This window comes from Agelaius phoeniceus, chromosome 2 (assembly GCF_051311805.1).
Source record: "Agelaius phoeniceus isolate bAgePho1 chromosome 2, bAgePho1.hap1, whole genome shotgun sequence".
In the NCBI taxonomy this organism is placed as follows: Eukaryota; Metazoa; Chordata; class Aves; order Passeriformes; family Icteridae; genus Agelaius; species Agelaius phoeniceus.
The window spans coordinates 42,042,265-42,063,269 of NC_135266.1; the positions used below are offsets into that span (position 1 = coordinate 42,042,265).

General features: G+C 38.8%; 1 protein-coding gene across 3 annotated transcripts in view; it reads left to right on the forward strand.

Annotated features, from left to right (window-relative positions):
- The window catches only part of ABCC4 (ATP binding cassette subfamily C member 4 (PEL blood group)), a 142,840-nt gene that overhangs the window by 97,489 nt on the left and 24,346 nt on the right, over positions 1 to 21,005 (forward strand). For all 3 annotated transcript variants that reach the window (XM_054653071.2, XM_054653086.2, XM_077173557.1), the window contains exons 23-28: positions 1,845 to 1,955; positions 3,428 to 3,528; positions 5,676 to 5,867; positions 9,987 to 10,142; positions 14,059 to 14,148; positions 14,626 to 14,798. In XM_054653071.2, the coding sequence (XP_054509046.1) occupies positions 1,845 to 1,955; positions 3,428 to 3,528; positions 5,676 to 5,867; positions 9,987 to 10,142; positions 14,059 to 14,148; positions 14,626 to 14,798 (823 nt within the window). The remainder of the gene's footprint in view (positions 1 to 1,844; positions 1,956 to 3,427; positions 3,529 to 5,675; positions 5,868 to 9,986; positions 10,143 to 14,058; positions 14,149 to 14,625; positions 14,799 to 21,005) is intronic.

A 21,005-nucleotide genomic window follows, 5' to 3' on the forward strand; every position in this document is an offset into this window, starting at 1 on the left:
TGCTTGTAGTCATAGTCTTCTGTATACCTACACACTTCATATTGGTGTCTTTCCCCCCCAAGCCTTTGGGGTACAGTGCCTGCAAGGATGTTGCCATAAAAACAGGTTCCTCACCATGATACATAGTGGTAGGAGCACCAACTTGGGTGTAAGTTGTAACAAGAGATTTTTAACCTGAATTCAAGGAAAAGCTATTCCACTGTGAGCACAGTCAAGCAGAGGCAAGGATTGTCCAGAGGTGCAGGCTTCATCTGTATAGATTTCAAGGCTCAGACTGCACAGAGCACGGAGCAACATGGTCTGACCTCTGACCTGACTGTGCTTGAGCAGGAGGCTGAACTAGAGATTTCCTGAAGTTGTTTTCACATTGGATAGTTCCTCAATAGTAAATGTGAGCAAGCAGTAGTTGATGTAAGAGAATACCTTTCATAGCAGCTCACAGAGTTGGAGCCCTGGGTTTTTAAGTCTCCTAAAGAGTTTTAAATTCTTTCCTGCATTGCAGAAGGCTCTCCAACCAGTGATGGTTTTCGTTAGCACTTTTGGCTGGAGTAGTATCTTCCTCTCTATTTAGGCCTGAGCCTAGGACTCAGGACACTTGCTTTGAACCCCTTTGAGGGATGCCTATGAATAGAGTATTAAATAAATTTTAGATAAAAAACATCTAAAAGGCATGCTGACATTTGACCAAACCCAAGTTTCCTTCCTGCCAGTGCCCATCTCTATAAGCAAGCCCATGAGTCGTCAGACCACAATGAGTCTTTATTAGTTCCTGTGACTGTCAGATTCCTTTCTTTATGCACAGTGACCCCTGTTGCATAGAGAGGTTGCAAAATGACCCATCTCAAGCTGGCAGTGTGACACACCTCCCTGGACAATTAGGATCAGTGGAGCAAAAGCTCCATAATCTGGCTATTGATTATCAGTCTTAAAAACACACTTAGCTCCTCTCAATCTTGCAGAAGGGAGAATTATTTTAATTTGAATTTTTCCCAGCACTAGGCTAAGGAGCACTGAACAGTTGAAACTGCAGTGATCTTTAGCAGGGAGTAATGGCAAGCAAGGCAGAAGGGGTTGGAATGGTAACTTTCTGCTGTGACTTACAATTCCTCTGAGTGCAGCCTAAGCAATAAATAGTGCCACACTTTATTATGCCTACTTTGCTTCTGGTTTTGGCCTTGGATTCAAACACTTTGCCCTCTGTACTCCAGTGTCTTTTTGTGCTGTCTCTTGTACCTTGTACTGTAGCATATCTACCTGAGATGGAACTTAGCACCAAATTGTCAACACCTGAGTGAGTGCAAAGTGGCGATGTCCACCTGTGAGCTTTCCCAAATGTAAAAATGTGCATCTAATAATCTGAATACCTCTGTATAGCTGCACTGCCTGTATTGAGTAGCTCCTACAGGAGCTTAACCAGCTGCAGCTGCCTTCTAAGAACTTAGCTCTGACAGTTGTGTTGTGATATGTCCTAGCTAAAAGCCTGTAGACTCTAGTGCAGCTACAATAAATGCAGTTGTACTTCTGCTTTTTGTATAAGACTCTTGAGTCCATTGGAGTTGGGAAGAGGCTTCCATTTTGAATAAGTGAGCCATGCTTTGAGCCTTGACTGTTTTTCTTTCTCTTCCTATTGTGGTTGCTACTGGTGTGAAAACTAAATTAGACAATTTCAGGAAAACTGGTCAGTAGCCTGATCATCATCAGTCCATGCAGACACGCACTTGAAGATGGTAACGTTGGGGTTTTTTGACAATTTGTATTATTAACATGAATAAATTTAGTCATAATTATACAGCTTAGTTTTCTAATAATCCACTGGTTTTATGTCTTTGTAAAATACACTTTAGAGGCCTGGTTTCTCTTCTTGACAACCTCAAGGTGGTTTGCTGTGCGTCTGGATGCCATCTGTGCCATTTTTGTTATAGTGGTTGCTTTTGGTTCCCTGCTTCTCGCCAACAGTAAGTACAGATGGAAAAAGTTCACCCAGTAATTACCATGTACAGTAATGCCTAATTCTTTTTCATATGTTGCTGTTTCTAATTGTTTAAAGGCTGTAATTAAGTTAAATATTTCTTTCTAGATCATGATCTCTTCCTTAGTCTAGGGCATCTGCTTTCCTGCAAATCCTGGAGGCAGTTCAGACATCTTCCGGGCTGAGACATACATCTGTCATCATCCCCAAGTGTGCAAACAAACGTGCTCTTCTGTACTCTTCACTTTTGAGATTCTGGCTTTCAGAGCAATAACAAGAAATAAATCATCATCTTTTTCCCTACCTTTGTCTTTCTCTTTTGGGCCTACAGGGCTTTGCTTTTTATATTGAAACACCCACGGAGCTGCTTCTTAACAATGTTTTTCCTTTCTGCACGTGGCACAGTAGGTCAAAAGGCAAGCTAAAGTTCCTAGGGATACTCTTTTCGTATCTTGGATCAGTGGGATAGGCCAGTTCCAGAAAGAAAATTGCCTCATAATAATACATTTTATGTTCACTGTCACTCATGAACTGTCATTAGTGTATGCATCATCCAGGATGTAATTGGGTTAGATGTGCTAGAATGAGATAGTCATCTAAAACATGAAGGAAGAAGTAATTATCTTGGACATGAAAATTAGTGCTAATTTGCTGGTTTTGTTTCTTTTCTTTTTTCTTTGGATAAGTTTTATATGTGCACGTGTATTTTAAAATTTGAACACTCTGTGCTGCACAACTCCACAAATTTTGAACTCGGTTTGATGTTACTAGCATGCAAAAAGACAAGTCAAAACAATGGTCCTGAATCTTTCCTTGCCTCTGGATAAAGAGTAGTTCTCTTGAGGTCAATAGGACTATGTTAGGATAAAGTTCAAGTAAGTCAGAGGACAATCGTGCTTAATATTGGGGCACTGGCCGTAATATTAATATTATTTTGTGAGAGTAGACCCACTGAACACAGTAAATGCTTTTATAAACAGGGGAAGAAATATTCTGTCCTTTTACTTGATCTGATTGTTTATAAGAGTACAAAGTTGAGGTGAATTTCATAACTAATTTTGAAATAATTTTATGCAAACTTTTTGCTTAGGTTTAGGGCCTTACCTGATTTGCATAGAAAAAAAATGAAGAGTTAACTAATGCTCAGCCAGACAGGGATGACCCTAAAAATCTATGTAAGTTTGGTCTTGAGACTGAACCTCAGTTTTTAGATGAACACCAGGCCAAGGAGAATTTGGATTATCTTGTCAAAATATGTCCAAACTGTACCCCAAAAATGCAGCAAGCAGCTGTTCTGCCTGGAGCTACTCATTGCACAGATAGCAAGTAGTGCATAACCAAATAAAATTCTGGCTGTGATGCTTCCATCATGTAAGTAACCTCATGAAAGAGAACTTAACTGAGATTTTGTGTAATTACAATGTACCTATTTGAGCTTCATTTTCCTTTCTTCTGCAGCTCTGCATGCGGGGCAGGTTGGTTTGGCACTCTCCTATGCAATCACCCTCATGGGAACGTTCCAGTGGGGTGTTAGACAGAGTGCTGAAGTTGAAAACCTGGTAATGTTTATTTCTTCCTTTTCCCCTCTTGTTTCCTTCCATGCTTGTGACATGAAGCTTTAAGGATGAGATTCTTCTTAAATAACTTAGAGTATTAATACCTTGGCAAGCAATTGAGGCACCACTCTGCAGTCATAAAGAAAAATTACTTCTTTTAGGTTATGATTTGTCTGACTGGTTTTGAATGTTTGTTAAGATGAACTGTGTCTGGGGATTGTCCTGCGTTCATAGTAAGGGAGGTTTTACAATCTCCCTTTACAGCAGAAAGAGACTGTCTAGTTACAATGTAGACAATTGCATTGCAACTTGCTAAAGTTGCAATAAATTAATCCCTTTCTATAAGGAAGATTCTAAATTATGTTTTTATATTTGGTATTTATAATTTATTGTTATTTATTACTGCATTTTAAAATTTTATTTATATCCCTCATGGCATTTTTAGAGTCCTGTTATTCCATTGCAAAGGCTTATAACTTTTAAATTTATTCTAAGTTAACACAAATGTGAAAGTATTTGTTTATATTCAGCTGACAAGATTGTGTGTTTTCCAAAATATATCATATAATATGCCTTTGACCAATTCACAGTATTTAGTAGCATATTCTAATTTACCTGTCTACTTTCTTAAGATAATACGTAAGAAAAACAGATTGTAGAAAAAACATGCTAAACATAAACCTGGGATTTTTTTTTGTTGTGTTGACAGCTGAAGTTACTTGTAATTATAGTTTGCTGTACATAGTCTAGGAAATATGTGTAGTCCTTCCATAGAAGTTACAAAGCCATGCTTAATTATAGTATTATAATGATAATAGCAATAATGATAATAACAAAATTAGATTTTTTTTGCTACCACATTGCTTTTTCAGTGCATTTTTCACACACCAGTAAACGGGTGGTGACAGATTTTCTGAGAAATAGGAAGAAAGCGTTCAGTTTTTTTCATACCATTGGGGATGTTTTGGAAGTGTCTGTGGGAGTGACACATGTACTGAGTGGCTTTCTTGGAGGCTGTGACTCAGAAATACCTTGGAAGAGAAAGGCCATTCACTAACCTGGCTTTGGTGTGAAATGCTGATCATTTTATGGATCTGTGATTAGGATCAACTTCTTTGATAGGTGGACATCCACCAAAAATCCCTTGTTATTAAAGGGTGACTACACCTGCGGGAGGCAAGAACATTTCATCTCCATTCTGTTGCTAGCTGGTCAAGGGCAGTGAGTTTCACACTGTGTTCAGTGGTGGTGCACCCTTGTTTTCAGTCCTGTGTGCAGTTTTGGGCAGCACAATACAAAATGAAGCTGTTGGAGCGCGTCCAAAGGAGGGTCATGAGGATGGGGAAGGATCTGGTGGGAAAGCCCATATGAGGAGCGGCTGAGGTCACTTGGGCTGTTCAGCCTGGATAGGAGGAAACTGAAGGGAGACCTCATTGTGGTCTACAACTTCCTTGTGAGGGAAAGAAGAGGGGCAGGCACTGATCTCTTCTCTGTGGTGACCACTGACAGCCTGAGGAAATGGCCTGGAGCTGTGTCAGGGAAGGTTTAGGTTGGATACTGGAAAAAGATTCTTCACCCAGAGGGTGGTTGGGCACTGGAACAGGCTCCCCAGGGCAGTGGACATGACATCAAGTCTGCCAGAGTTCAAGAAGCATTTGGATAATGGTCTCAGGCTTATGGTGTGATTTTTTTTTTGGGTTGTCCTATGCAGGGCAAGGAGTCAAACTCATTCATGTGTCTGCCTGTAGTTCATTTGGCAGTTTCATTTCTAGCTTTATCTTTCTAACACACAATGGATTGGTGTCATCTTAGTCAAGACTGACAGACAACTCTCTTAGCTTAATTTTCTTACAACTTTTCAGTATTTAGGTTTGTAATTAATCCTACTGATGAGAAATGCTTATGAATGGCTTTATGTATCATGATAGATCTGGATCTGTAGTAGGACATGAGATGCATTCTCTCCACTTTTTTAGTTGCATAAAGAAAGCGTAGAATGGTGCCAAATACTCTTACTTGTGTTAAAAAAAAAAAAAACCAGAGTAATTTGCATTGACTCTCCATGGTAAAAATATTTATATGCAGGCAGTATTTGCAGGGTATGCCAGAGAATGAAGTTCATGTATCTATGTCTTCTTTCCTCCCCTTAGATGATATCAGTAGAAAGAGTGATGGAGTACACAGAACTTGAAAAAGAAGCTCCTTGGGAGACCAACAAACATCCACCACCTGAATGGCCTAACCAAGGAATGATAGCATTTGAGAATGTTAACTTCACTTACAGTCTAGATGGACCATTGGTTTTAAGACATTTGTCTGCTGTAATTAAACCAAAAGAAAAGGTATGTATGTGGCTGTCTTTGGATATTCACAGAAATTAAGCAAAGATGATGAGTTGACAAGAAGCTGCATGCTAGAATGCATTATAAAATACATGGATGTTAGGAAAATAGTAAGTGTTCTTTTAAAAAATAAGCTTTAGTTATATTTAATAGCAGAAGTAATAGCCTATTTATTTCATGTAAGTATAGCATAAATTTGTCTGGGAACATGATATTTTAGTCTGTCAAAACAAAGGATTAAACATACCTGATAATTCCCTTAAAAAGAATCTGAGATTCTTCAGAAAGTAGCAGACATGGAAAATACCAGCCAAGCCAAGAATGTTTGTTCAAATCCAAAGAAAATGGAGCTGCATTAGGAAATTGGGGATTCAACAGAGGGAACATAGTTGGAATTGAGTATGTCAACAGACAAGGTGAGCAAAACCAATAGAAAATAAGGAATGTACATGCCCTTGCACTGAGTCCAAAATGGAAGATAGAAGAAAGAAATACAAATCAGTTGCATAACTTCAGAATTTGGGATTTTATTTCAGTTCCTTTTGGCAACCAATGCAATTAACTGTTGTCATTAATTAGATTGGTAGCCAAAAGAAACACAGAAATAAACTCTTGCTCCTCTGCAAATTTGAGTCCTCCTCCCCAATTTTGACGCTATCCCTGTTGAAAGACTGCTGCAGGGAAGGTCTCCCCCACAGACAAAATTAAATTAGAGCCCTGAAGTGTTAATTTGTGCTTTGCTACATTTCAAATGCAGCTGTAGTTTTTTGATTAGGAGGTCTTCCCTAAGAGGATGGTTCAACTCTACAATCCTTGCTCGTGCCTCCTTTTTAACATGCTTTTCCATTCAATTCCAAACCGTTCATTTCCTCAAGTGGACCCTTTAATAACATGCATGTTACAAAAATTCAGCCAGACTTTGCTACATTGAGGTGATTTCCTGGAATTAGCTGTGAATGAGTAAAAAATGGTCTCTTGAGAAGAAGAGCCATGTGGGCTGTCTCCTTAGCTGTTACAAGTCTCTCCAATACAGACAAGAAATCCTATATTTCTCAGTGAGAGACAGGAATAAAATTAAAAACGGAAGCAAGAGATCCTAGCAGTGCATGACTCACACCTTGGTGGGGGCAGGAGACAGAGGATGACTGGGGGTATTTATTTTTGCTGAGCAGTTATGTTGTGGTTTTGTCATCCTGAATTTGCCCAGCTTGAAACCACTGCCAAGATCTTTGTGTTTGCTTTCTATGATGTTTTGCACAATACTGCAGTAGGCTGCCACTGTGTAAAATAAATCTCCCAAGCATCTCTCCTCCTCATATTGGTTTTAATTAGGGAGAAGCATCTTCTTCAGAACCAGGTTTCTAGATCTGTTGGGGATTCTGCCCATACTGCTGTCATTGAAAGCTCTTACGCCTGTTCAGGCCCCTGACTTTTATAGACTCTGGTGGCTGCAGTGCCACTGGCAACAGGAATGAGTTTAAGCTTCTGCTGTGCTTGTATTTTTTCTTGTAGCCACCCCAGGGCCCAGTTAGGGAAGCTGTGGGTATGGTAAGAATGAGGGAGGTGATTGCTAGCAAATCACTCACTCAAGGTCTCTTTTAATCTGTTTTGTCTCAGCATTCAGTATTTCCCTACAGTCAAAGCAGGCCAGGAAGGACCCTGTGTTTTAAACATCTTTGCTGAAGTAGTGTGGTCTGGCAGAAACAGACCAGGGAGACACAAACTGCTGTGCCAGTAGCTGGCAGGGATTAACCTCCTCTGCTACTATAGCTGCAGCAGGGGAAGATTAGCATGTGTAGTATTGGGTTTTACACACCATCTTTGTTTCAGGGAGCTCATGAATGCTTATTGGCTAACATATTGTTAAATGCACCTTTTCCTGACAGCTCCTGGGTCTGCAGGCTACATGAAAAAGTTAGGAAGGTGCACATGTAGATTTATGGCATGGCAGCTGTGCTCCCACGATGAAAGGGAGGCTGCCTGAGGGATAACAAAGACATGGGCAGTTTCAGTGGAGTGGCTGACATGCTGTAAATCTCACATTTTTTGTGCAGCTCTGCTGTGAAGTACAAGTGACACTTGAGTAATGATGAGCCCAGCGTAGCAGGTGTACTCCTGTGTGTGCACTGGGCTTGTATCAGGCAGCACAGTCCTGGCCCTGTGATTCCTGATAGGTGCCACTTCCATTTGCAGGCTGCTCCTGTATTTGCACTAGCTGTGAGTGTGGGCCTGTGAAGAATAAAATGTATTCAAAAAATGGATAATGTGTATACTGAGAGCTCTTTCAAATTCCTGTCAGTTTTCAGCAGCCTGTAGTCAATTGGACCAAAGATGCAAATAGATTCTTCTAAATGTTGAAGAGCATAGTCCTTTCATTTGATGCCAAACCAAAATTTTGACAATATGCAGAGCACAGCTGCATTTTTATTTTAAGTATCAATGTATTTTGTATGGCTTTTTCTTTATATCTTTGATATAATACTTTATATTGACATTTGCCAGGGGAACAATTGAACTTTCATTTTCACAACTCTGATTGTCTGTGTTCTCTATTCAGCACTTTCTTTCTGAGCTGTAGTTTATCTATTCAGAACTATTTTTCCATTGTTTCACTGATACAATTTAGAGTACTAAACATTTGATTATTTATTGTAACAGATTTGCTTAAATTAGTCTGTTTAATAAAAAGCATTGTAGAAATGTTAATTAATTTATATTACAGTAGTACAATAATGAATTGTTGGATTAAATTGTTAAATCAGAACATAGAAGGAGAAAATATCTTTTAGATTATGCAGCATAAGTTGCTTCTTGAAGTGTACTTTTTTAGTGTGTTGTGTATTTTTTATCAAATGTGGGCACTGCTGTTTTGTCTGAACTTAGTGTCTCTGACTGAAAGTTTTCCTTGCACTTTGGTGCAGTTTCCTGTGCTGAATTTCATTTCAGCAGGCATTGCTGCATACGTGTGAGTCTCAGGCAGTGGGTAATTGCCCTCTGGTGTCTGTATGTACACTCATGAAGGTTTTCATCTTTATTCCTCTTTTCTGCACCCCAATCACTTCACCAAGCCACATTATACATGTTTAATCCTCATAAATCCTTCCCCATCAAATCAGGATCTCCAGCCCATATTAATTTTGTGTTGCACTGCTCTGAACTTTTTCAGTGTGCTGATTTTTTAGTGGGGGGGAATGTAGGGATTAGAACAGAATGCAGGAAATAACAAATTCTGCCAGATCAGATTTGTGTAGAGGGTTACACCCATTATCTTCTCTGATACAGTTGATTACTGTACACTGTTTTTCTCTAAGAATCCTTTATCCGAGTACAACATTCAAAAAAAATTAAAATAGAAGAAATATTTCTCGATCTTAGCCCCTTGTCGTTAAAGTTATCAATCCTGTATTTTTCATTGTCTCTTTTCTTCTGAAAGCTGTATTTTTATTTTTTTTTCACACTGTGTATGTCTTCCAGTTTTTCTTTGGGAGCAAAAAGAACCCTGAATCTCTGTGATTTTATTATTTCCTGTTTCTTCTGTTTGAAAAGGAATTTCAGCTTGATGTCATGGCCTTGTAGTTTCAATGCTTGCTGAAGATGTCTGAAGTATGGATACAGTTTATACTCATGCTACTTTACAGTACTTCACCTTAACCATAACTAACCAAAATCAGTCTCAGTTATTTAAATTGGGAGTACATTGTTCCCAGAGTGCTTTATGGGAGTCCTTTTTGGGGTTGAGTAGTAGATGCATGCATGAAATGATTTGCCTAACATCACCCAGCAAACCAGGTTCAGTATAAAATTTAGCAGCCTTGAATCACATTACTGTATGCATTGAGCCACTTTAAATTGTTTACACAATAAGACACCACACTTTAGGGGGAAATCATTCACCTTTGAATATGATCCAAGAAATTGTCATGTATACAAATGTTACCTGAATCCAAACCGATTTAAGGGGAGAGGATTTTTCCTCTTGGAAGAATGTTAATTACAAAGAAGTTTTATTTGGTGCATGTTCTACTGCAAATCCTGTGATGCTGTAAAAATGTTGCTTGACATATTAATTTCTCCTGAAAAGCTCACAGTTTAATGGTACAGGCTTGGCTTGCTCCGTAGGTTGGAATAGTGGGAAGAACTGGAGCTGGGAAAAGCTCTCTGATAGCAGCCCTCTTTCGCTTGGCAGAACCTGAAGGAAGGATTTGGATTGATATGTACTTGACATCAGAGCTGGGACTCCATGACTTGCGGAAGAAAATTTCAATTATACCTCAAGTAAGAGAGTGACTTGGTTTGCCATGGATGTTTTGAATATAATACCATAGTGTTTAAAGTGCTTTGCTGGGATGTGTTCCCCCTGCACCTCTGAATGCTGTAGGTGCAGGAACTGTAGCTAGGCGTTATTCTTCCTTGAGTAAGGTCCTGATTATTTTAAGATAAACAGAATCAGTTTTGGGGATTGGCACATTTTTGTACCTTGTCTTTTCCTTTGGAATATCTGTGTGTTATCTGTATGATGTCCTCCCATAGTCTGTGGAAAAGCAGAGAAAATCTGGTAAGTGTATACCAATCCTCAGCAGTCCTCTGAAGTCACTTGATCCTTGGGCAGCAATTCCTGCCTGATGCTTCCTTAGTAAGGGACTTTGCAAGACCACTTTAACCTCTCCAGTCATCCCTGTACAAACTGACTGGTGTTAGATTTAGAAGGAGCAAATGTGCTACCTAGAAGTGAGCTATCAGCTTTTGCTTTATTTGGAGAAGGTTTGACAGGAGAAGACCAGAGGAACAGACTAAATAGTAGGTCATTATAACCCATAATAAATAAAACTTGATGAATTTTAGAAGCTGGATGCAAGAAAGGCCACAGTACAGGAAGAAAAACCCCAGTAGGGCAGTGTTGGAAATAGCCTCATCTCTCCTGCTGGGATAGAAGAAAGGCTGTTCAAAGAAATCCAGTAGGTCGCAGGTCTTCTCTCTTAAGACTCTTAATTTCATGAGACATTGTATCAGAGAAGGGTGATGTGTATATTGTATCCTTAAAACTTAGGAGACAAAGTCTGTGCATGTTACAGTTTCATGAGAACTCTTGTCTCTTCCCTGGGCATTTGCTCTCCAGTGAAGAGGGAGGAAGAGTGAAAAGCTCTTATGCTGCAAATGGGAAGTCATATTTTGGAAAGTAGTTCATCTGTGCTGTTCTGGCAGGTAGAGTGAAGAGTAGACTGTAAACCAGAGGAATTTTTTTGCCATGTTTTGCATTATTTCTCAGATCTCTCTATGTTATAACAGAATCTGTATTTACAATTATGTCTGAATGTGTGCTAGTCTATTGGCAGGGTGGCAGTCAGAGTGTATTAATTTCTTTAAGTTGAGAATCTAATACAAATGGTAATGAGGCTTTGTTTTTTCTCAAATAGTAGGAGTCAAAAAGAAACAGGTATGCTATTGAAAAAAAAAAAATTAAAAATAGGTACTTCCCCAGCAATTGGATCATTGCCTAATGCAAGATGTCTTTTTGTTTCTGCATGCTGCAGGCTTTGTTATTGCAGTACTCACTGGAACTAGTCATCTTTTTTATGTAAAGAGAAGTTTAGATGGATTTAAATTCCATTTTTTTGTTTGTGTGTAGCGTTCCTTTCTCGTGAAGACAGATGATCATCAGTTCATTCAAGGTCTACAGCTTTTTGAAAGCCTTGCCCATAGCTGTTGTGGGTGATTTTTTCATTTTGAGGAATTCAGCCCAGTTGGGCAAAATAGGATACTGAGACAGGAAAACTGCAGGTCAAATACGGTTTCTACATGTGAATGACACAGATGCTCAAAGTTCACCACATTCAATTATACATGTGAGGTTTTTTTCATACACAGGTCTATTCACATAGTTTTAAAACTGTTTTAATCCAGTGGAACTCTGTGATTTTTTTGTCAAATTTATATAAGGTTTGCATCATAGTCACAAAAGTTTTGAGTACCCAAAGGCTAGCAGGTAGGTTTTTTTTTGTGTGTGTGTGTGTGTAAGGGAAGGCTGTTTCTACTAACAATATGCAAAACTATCAAGTGCTGGTACAAAGAAGAAGAGGAAGGAATCAGGTTTCTGCTATGGTAAACTGTATGATAGGCATTGTCTGGCACTGTGCTAATGGTAGTGTCAATAACAGCAATGTAACATCAGGTAGTTATTTTGCAGCAAATATCTTCATAATTATGTGGGCAACTGAAAAACCAGAGAGAGAGATGCTTATTAGAATTGCAACATAAAACATGCTAAACAGAGCCATTCCTAGAGAGTGATGAGGCAAGACTGAAGTTTTCTTGTGTGTGAGTTTAAATACCTACCTGGAGAAATAAAAATGTGCTTAGGCTTCTAATTGCTTGCTTGGATGGAGCTGTGTAAAGGTTGTGTTTGTAAATCTTTTCTATGCAAATGTTGTCTGCCTCTCTGACTGCAAGCATTTTTACAACAATTATTTACAGGTTAGTCTTATTGCTTTTCTCTCATAAACCAGACTGTTTTAAATAATAATCTGTGTCAGAAATGGTAATTAAAAAATATCCTTATCTTCTGTTGCAGTGCATGTCTGTTGTTAGGACTTTTATAATAGTTGTGAACACTTTATAGGTTCAGCCTCCTCTTTGCCAACCTATAAAAATGGATTGAAAAGGAAAATAAATGTAACAATACCTTCAAAATATGCCAAATGGTGTACTAAAATGTGTGTTGTTAAACAAATTAGTTTCTAGGTGTTTTTAAAGAAAATTGTTTTTTGACTTGGAAATGTTTTGTGTTAAACCCTTTTGCTCATTCAGCAAGTTTTTAATGACATTGCTATTGCAGCAGATACTTTCAAATAATTGGCATGTTATATCAGGAAATGTATATCTTCTTTTATATTGCTTATGGTATGTTCTGTCTTTTTAAATTCTTTTATGGCACTCAGATGGTTTAGAAATTCAAAGACAATAAAAGGGTTAAGGTCTGAATTCTCTTCTGGTTTGCTGCAGCCCTTTGGAGCTGGGCATCACTAGGGTTAGATGGGGAGAAAGTCATGACAGGTTAATCTCAGAGTAAGCTGAAGTTACCCAGTGTAAGTAAGATTTTATTTCCCAGGGGAGGAAAAAAAAAAAAGGCATTTTGCCTAAAATTTCCCCAATTTAAGGAGAACTGACAACATGATGAATGGTGTCCATTTATGATTAGCACTGTTACAGCTTTTGACTTGTTTTTGTCTTTATGTGTGGTATTAAGATGAGTTTAGCCCTAAAGTCTTGTCAGTGCATGACTCTCAGGTCTGGCAACTCACATTACTGAGTACTGATCTTCTGCTTAAGGAGTTCTGAACCAAAAGTCCTCTTCCCAGTTCTTAAATACTACATGTTTCAGTGTGATTTGATTTGTGCCAGTTTGATGAATTACCTGTTATTGCTCTAACTTGGAACTGAAGGAGAACAAAACTTGCTTCGACCACATTCTTATCTCATTGGTACCTGAATGGTAGAAGGTACCAATTTGACTCCCTGGTGTGTTTTGAGTGAGAGCTTTGCCCAGCAGTGCTCCAGTTCTAAGTTTGCTTTGGTGCTCTGGCAGTACCATGTGTTTAGGTTTTAAATGGTGAAAGCTGTTCCTGCTTAGCACTGATGGTAAAATGGAAGGGCTTTTATCGCATGAAATGAAAAAAAACCAAACCCACAGCCAAACACAGAAGGAAAACCAGAAAGGTATTGTAAGCTCTTTGATTCCTCTCTGGTTTATGTACTTCAAAAACAGGTTTTCAAAACTGCCCAAAAGTAATTTAGGAGTGTGAGCTCATTGACAGTGCTAGTTGTTGGTTTTCATTAACAATACCATGAGGATAGGAACGATTTCATGGAAGTATATATATAGCTTGTGGCATCAGAACAGTGGCATGTAAATGCCCGTTTAAGTACCAACATAACTGTGTACAACAATTTGCAAACAGACCTGTCCTGTTTGGTAAATTATCTTCATACAGAGTAGTTGAACACTTGCCTCCCCCCCTGCCATCCCTCTTAAGCATGCAGTTGTAATGTACACCTTTGCATTTCAAAAATGATAGCTTGTTGTTAGATATTTCTGTGCTATTGTTGATATAGGTTAGCTGTGATTATCATTAAATTACCTATTGCAATATAAAACCTGTATTTATAGTGGAATGCTGATTTTACTGGGTTTCAGGAGCCTGTTTTGTTCACTGGAACTATGAGGAAAAACTTAGATCCTTTCAATGAATACACTGATGAAGAGCTGTGGAACGCCTTGGAAGAGGTGACTTACTAAATCTAATAATGTACATCTGGTATTTAAAATCCATGTAACAATAATATTGCAGTGCTTGTGTGTGTTAGGTTTTGGATGTTTTCATCAGGTTTGATAAAGGTATAGCTGTTGATAGAAAAAAGTACACTATCATATGTGCATTTGTGTATGTGTGTGTCTATGTGTGTGCAGGCGTGTATATTGTTATGTAAGTCTTTTATAAAAAAATTATCCTTTGGGATGATGCCTTGGTTATAGTTTGATTCATATCTTGGTTTTAATGAACATTAATAGATTCTTAACAACGTGCTTTAATGTTTTTAGAATTCTAATAACTGACACACACTGTTATCCAACTTGGCACTTACTCATTTTGTGTAAGAATATAAAAGGCAAACCTTGCATACTTATTGTTGTGTCATCAGACACACAATAGCTGATTTAAAAGAGAGTTACTCATCCTACAATATGTTGACATGTCAACAGGTGCAACTGAAGGAGGTTGTGGAAGACCTACCCAACAAAATGGAGACACAGCTGGCAGAATCTGGATCTAATTTTAGTGTTGGTCAGAGACAGCTGGTGTGTCTTGCCAGAGCAGTTCTAAAAAAAAATCGTATTCTTATCATTGATGAAGCAACAGCAAATGTGGACCCAAGGTAAAAACAAAATCCGCCATATAAAAATGAACTGGTTTCTCTTCTAATATGTTCATCTCTGCTGTAGAGATGAACTTAAATGCTTTATATTTCATGTACTTTGTATTGCTGTTTTATGTTTTTGATGATACCATCATTTTTGTCTATTCAAAACAGGATGATTGAGCTTTGGCTATGGAGCAGATGATATAAACTAAGCACTCAAAAGATCCCTAATTTCAGTGCATTCCATAGAGTAGGGAAATTAATATTCAAAGTTTATTTGTCCTGCAGCCATAGATTAGAAGACAAGAACGTTCTTGAAAATGCATCTCTGTAACATCAGAATAGCGAGGAAACAAGTTGAGTTCTGTTGACTTCTGGAAGAAAAGTTTGTTGGAAATAAATAAATACAAAAGATTTCATTCATCTCACTCCCAAAACCCCCTAAAACTAGAAAGGTGAAAAATGGCTGTAAGCAAAACCGGATACTTCTGGTTGTGAATTGCTGTCCTTTCAGATGGCTCAGATGCTGGTGTTGTAAGTTAGAGGTAAAGTAGGGGCAGACAGTAAGCTGTCCTAAACACCACAGGAATTGCAGAACAGATTTGGAAATGCTGAAGTCTACAGGATGGACTCACTAGTTCATTATTCTGTCTTGTATAACTCAGGCCAGCAGAATTTCCTGAATTCATTTCTGTTTGAACTAGAGTGTACTTCTGGAAGAACATCCAACCTCAATAGCAAAAAAAAAAAAATCAATGACAACCCCTGTTAAATTGTTCCAATAGCTAAGTACCCCCACTGTTAATTTTTGAAACATTTGAAGCGCTGGTGGAAATACTTGGGAAACAATACTGCAAACGTACTGCATCAATTAGTCTGAGCTGAATATATAGTTCCAACAAACTATGGCTTGAGGGAGAACTCAAAGTCCAAAGAGGACAATAACACAGCAAGTCCCTCAAACAGATGCATTAAGGATTTTGTATGTCATCTGGGCGTGACTCATTTTTCTAACATCTTCTCAGGGGAGAAGTGGTGCCCTACTGGTGTAGCTTTACAGTTCAGCTGACTGTATTTCTAAAACCTGTAGAGAAGTGCAGTCCCTTTCCAGGGGTTCTCTTTTTTTCTTTTCTTTTCTTTTTTCTTTTTTTTTTTTTTTTACTCTTAGTTTATTTTTGGCTGAGCTTTGATAGATTAACTGTGATTAATCATAGGTGTGGAAATTTAATACCATCTTACTCATCCTCCCTATTTTGGCATCTCACATGTGTGTTCTCAACTTGCACTATCCATTTAATTGATCTTGATTAATGTGTACTGCAATATATATTATAATAAGGTAAATGTTTGTTTGTATCAACTCTAGGCATAACAATACAAATAATAACTTGAAACTTCTTCTTTGAATTCAGTTTGCATTACAGTCATTATTACCTTTTCCTTAATGTGTTGGTATAACTAGAGCCAAGTATTTTTTAGCTCTGCAATCTGATAGGATGATCATCAGGAAATGCTGATGTGGGTTGCTTAACTGAGCAGTTAGGGAGGCATTTTTGGTGTGTAAGGAAAACCTCCTCCTCTTCTGATGCACAACCCCCATACCTGGCACCCTTGTCTCTCACCTGGTGGCAAGCACACATCATATCGAGCACCTGAGATGGAAGACCATGGCGAGCTGCCTCCACCTCTGGAGATGCTTCTCTTTTTTTTGTTTGTTTTTCTGGCTCTTGATCTCTCTCCCTCGGCAGCCTCAAATGCTGCTGCCACCATGTCCCTTCTGCAGTTCACCCTGGAAGCAGGTGTGAGAAGGCAGGAGTTAGCGGTGGCAGGAAGAGAAGGAAGGGTGAGGTGACGTGAGGCAGAGGTGGCACTGTGGCCCACTGTGTGGTGGGCACTGTACCTTCCCCAGGGGACTGAGCCCTAGGGGCTCCCCACCACATTTCAGCTCATCTAGGCCATTCTTGTCTGCTACTGGGAGTGAAGGGAAGGAATTTGAAGTTCATCTTCTCCCTCCTCATATGTTCTGGCTTGCATATGTACCCACATTTTCTCCCTTGCTCCTCAGAGATGCCACCTGCTCTGCATGTGGCAGAGGTGTGAGTGCTTTTTGGGGGGAAGGAGGAGCTTGCCATAAAGAAGGTTGCCCTAAGTCAGACTACCTGCATGATTTATGTGATGACTGATAGACATTTAATTTGATTTTATCTTCTTGGTCCATTCTTACCCTCAAGAATAGAGTCTGGTTTTAAAGAAGTTGAAGTGTTCTGGAAAACTGTGTGAAATCTGGAGCAGAAGAGGTGAAAATCTTCATGTAGTTGCTTTGGTGATGCACAGAAACAAAACCATTAGTAACTGAGACTTTTTAAAAATACTGAATTTGTTTTAATTGCATTAATTCATATTTTTGCTTATAGAGAACAAAACTTTTGGCGAGCAACCCACTGACATCTTTTTACATTGGTTGTTCGTTGAGTGTAGTAAAACCAGCTATTGCACATAGTTCAGTTCATTAGCCATCTTAAATTTGTCAGGTTTAACCTTTTATTACATCTAACTGCTAACTGTAACTCTTTTGGAGAAATTTTCTAAGCCTCTAAGGAGTTGTGTAGCATGAGATACGCTTTCAGGACAATCCCAGGAGAACATTAGAGAGAAGATAATGACTTACCCAGTTTTCCTTCCAGAAGCTTGGTTGCTTCACATTCAGATCATATTTATTCTTCCTCTTCAGATAGTTTTCTTTTTACACAGTCAACTAATTCAGGTTACACCAGATCTTGGGTTGCTGGGAGACTTGGTGTTAGATCCTCAGCCTGTGGTGCCTGTGGGACAGCTATACCACCATTTTGTGCTTTCTTATTGTATTGTTCCTTGCAGTAGGGAGTATTGTGGTTCCCATTTTTATATAATCAGATTAGGATTGGGTTTTTGTCATCCAGTAGCCCTGCTTTTGGTATTCAGGTTGCATCTTTGGTTTTTAATGTGCCTGAAAGATGATGGGGTTTGATCTACTGAGGTGGGTGATGAAATCACGTGGCACTTGCCAAGACACTTGCTCAGTGTGGGTAGACATCACTAAGAGTCCATTTATGCCCTGAAAAAGGGACAGAAATTATGCTTCCTTTGGTACTTTTCTAGCTCTAAGTGGTATGTGATCCAGTCTCTACACTCTGTCAGCACATAATTCTGCATACAGATGCTTTTCTTGGTCTTTTTATATTTTCTTGCTTTCCCTAGCTTCTTCCTGAGATTCTCCTGGGGATTACTGATAGTGCTTCTGCCTGCTGTCCCAAAAACTATGCTCCCAGATCTGCCATGAACCTTGGAGAGGATCTAGCCAAGTGTCAGTCAGCAGACATGTTTGCATAAGATCTTGTACTGTGATATTTGAAGATGGAGCTATTAAGTCTGTTCCTGATTACTCTGAAGTCTCATTTTAGAACATTTGTCACACCCACAATATGGACAGCAGTTTCTTGTTCGTGATAAGCTTATGTTCAAGAAATACCTGTTTAAGATAATAGTTTGATAGTATCTCTCTAAGAATGAGTGGCTTTTTTCTTGTAAATGTAGGAAGAGGTAGTGCTATAAAGAGGACATGTAATAAAAGAAGATAATATAAATTAATGCAGAGGACAGGGGTATTCAAGGCTGAGACATTCTTGGAAAACAGTAGGAATAACTTGCGTTGCAAATAATTTTAAGCCCTTTATAAAGTTGTTCCCAAAGTTCCTGAGCCAGCTACGATTCTCATGCTCTGTAGTAGCTTTGCAGAAAACTTCACCTTGAGCTTGACAATAAAGAAAGAAAAAGGCTTTCTTTACACAATTCTAGGGAGTATTAAATATTTTCTGTTTTGCTATTTCAACCATTGCAGAGAACACATCCTGCTGTCTCTATAAGACTCTTCCATAGTGAGTGTTGTGAGTGTTTTCATGGATGTCCCTGCTTCTTTTTTTTCCTTTTGGAGCTAAGAGTAGTCAGGTTATTGAGGCATTGGTGAGAAGAGAGCAAACAAGTATACATTCATTAACACTGGGGTGAAAGGACTGGTATAGCTGTGATGTGGAACATGATGAACAACTTCCTCTTCTTAAGGAGATAACACAGAACTAAAGAGCGTGCCCCTCTCCTGACTTCTACTCCTGTCTCTTCCCCTGATTGCTTACTGGCCTTTGCTCAAAAAGAGTTGAGGAACACCTGCTTCCCACTTTGTTTTTGAGCTTCTTTTAGGAAGTAGGAGCAGAAGGACCAAGCCTCTCAGACTGTGGTCCAGAACTCAGTTATCTTAAGCTCATGAGAGAGCTTAAATGTTTCTGTCACCAGATGAAGGTAGCAGTTAGATTGCATGGAATTCTCACTTAACTGTTCATGTCTTCCTTCTCTCTGATGATTCTTCCTGTCATCAGCAAGGATCTGTCTTCTCCTTTGTCATGCTGATTGCTTCAGCTTAGCTTGTAGCAGATGCTATATTCGTCCTTCAGAGCATGAACTCATACTTTCTACTGTGGAAACATAATAGTTACCTCATTCCTTTAAGTCATCCTGTTCTTCCAAAGTTGTCTGTCCACTTCTTATTGCTGGTGCCTCCTGGCATGATGGCCTCAGAACAATTCTCTTTGCATACTTCATAAAGTGATACCAGATACTCATCATGTGCAAACAGATTCAGTGTGGAGTACTACTTTTGTCTAAAAAAATACTACTTAATCAGAGGAAGACATGTTTTATGTATTTTTATGTATTTTATTTTATTTTCCCATTACTTCTAAAAATTTGAAGAATTAGGACTTTGCAAGCAACTGTTTGCAGCCAACATGTCTGCCTAAATATTCTAGTTTATTCAGATATCTCCTTTGTCTTTTTTTAACCTAATCTGCACATTTTATTATTCTCCAGTCATCATATATGCAGAATAACAAATTCATGTTTGAATAGAAATCCTGGAAATGAGGCCCCTGCCTTCAAGTGCCTGACTTCTTGGCTGGAGCTTCCTTGGTTCAACTAGCACCAGTATATTTTGAATTCTTTACGTCTTTCTTCTATCTTGGATGAGAATTTTGGTTTCTGTTCCTTTTTCTCCATTGTCTTTTGGGGTTTTATGTAAAGCTGGTGGGCAATATGTGAGCATTCACAAGGCCTGGCTGGTGGGACCCAAGGCTACCTGTGCAGTGCAGGCTGTCAGGTGCCTCTAGAGGGCATTCATCACTGGGTGGTGCCTAATCCAGGTCCTTGGATTCACCTTCCAGCCATGCCTCTTCCCTTTCAATGACTTAAGAGGTGACTGTAGAGATCTCCACGTATAAGCCTGACTGGTGTCCTCTAAGTTAGGTGGTGTCAGTGCTTCTCTTGTACAGTTAGTTACTTCAATAAGCTCCAGTTCCATGAGTATTGCCCATCTTTTGCCTTACTGCTCATTTACACAGCTAATAGACACATTCTAGTGTCTAACTACCTATCAGTGTAATTTTATTTCCTTTTCACAGTTCTCACCTTTATTTGTGACAGTTTTCACTTCAGCCCTGTACTTCAGTGTCGGTGCTCTAGCTTACTTTTCATTCTTTACAAATCTTATATTTCTTCTGCTGTCCTTATCTTAGGTGGTGGTGAATTCATACCGTAGGCTCACCCTTTACTTGAAATCTTCTATCTCTTTCTTTGGGTTGTGTGTTCCACTTAATGCTTTTGATTTACAGGGTATGCCAAGTTTTGGGTTTTTTCAGTATTCAAGTTCTTGAGCTATTCCAGTTCTATTTTAGTTTACCAACCATCTCCTCTAATTAATCTTTTGCATTTGAAATCAAGAACCTTAGTTCTATGCTGCCTCGTGTTTGTTCTTCAGATGATTTGCAATAAGGGATATGTACTTTGACCAACTTTTCTTCACTGCTTGCATGAACTAAATCTTGAAAGAGAGCAACAATAGTTTTTGGTGTAGAAATCAGTAGAACTATCTGAATCTACAGAGTTTTCCCTTTTCTCTAATCGAAGTCTGAGAAATCAGTCTCCTGAAATGAAGCCTTTTGCTCTACTTACAACAAGAAACCCTTTTCTCATGAGGTATGAAAGGGTAAATTTTGGAGTATGTTTCATGATACGCCTCCAAGTCATCTGGTACAACAAGAGGAAGAAGCTCTGTAATAACTTTAGAAGCATATTTCCTTCTATCCAGTCATGTTTGATGAAGTCATAAAACCTGCCTGCCATTTGGTTATCCATGCA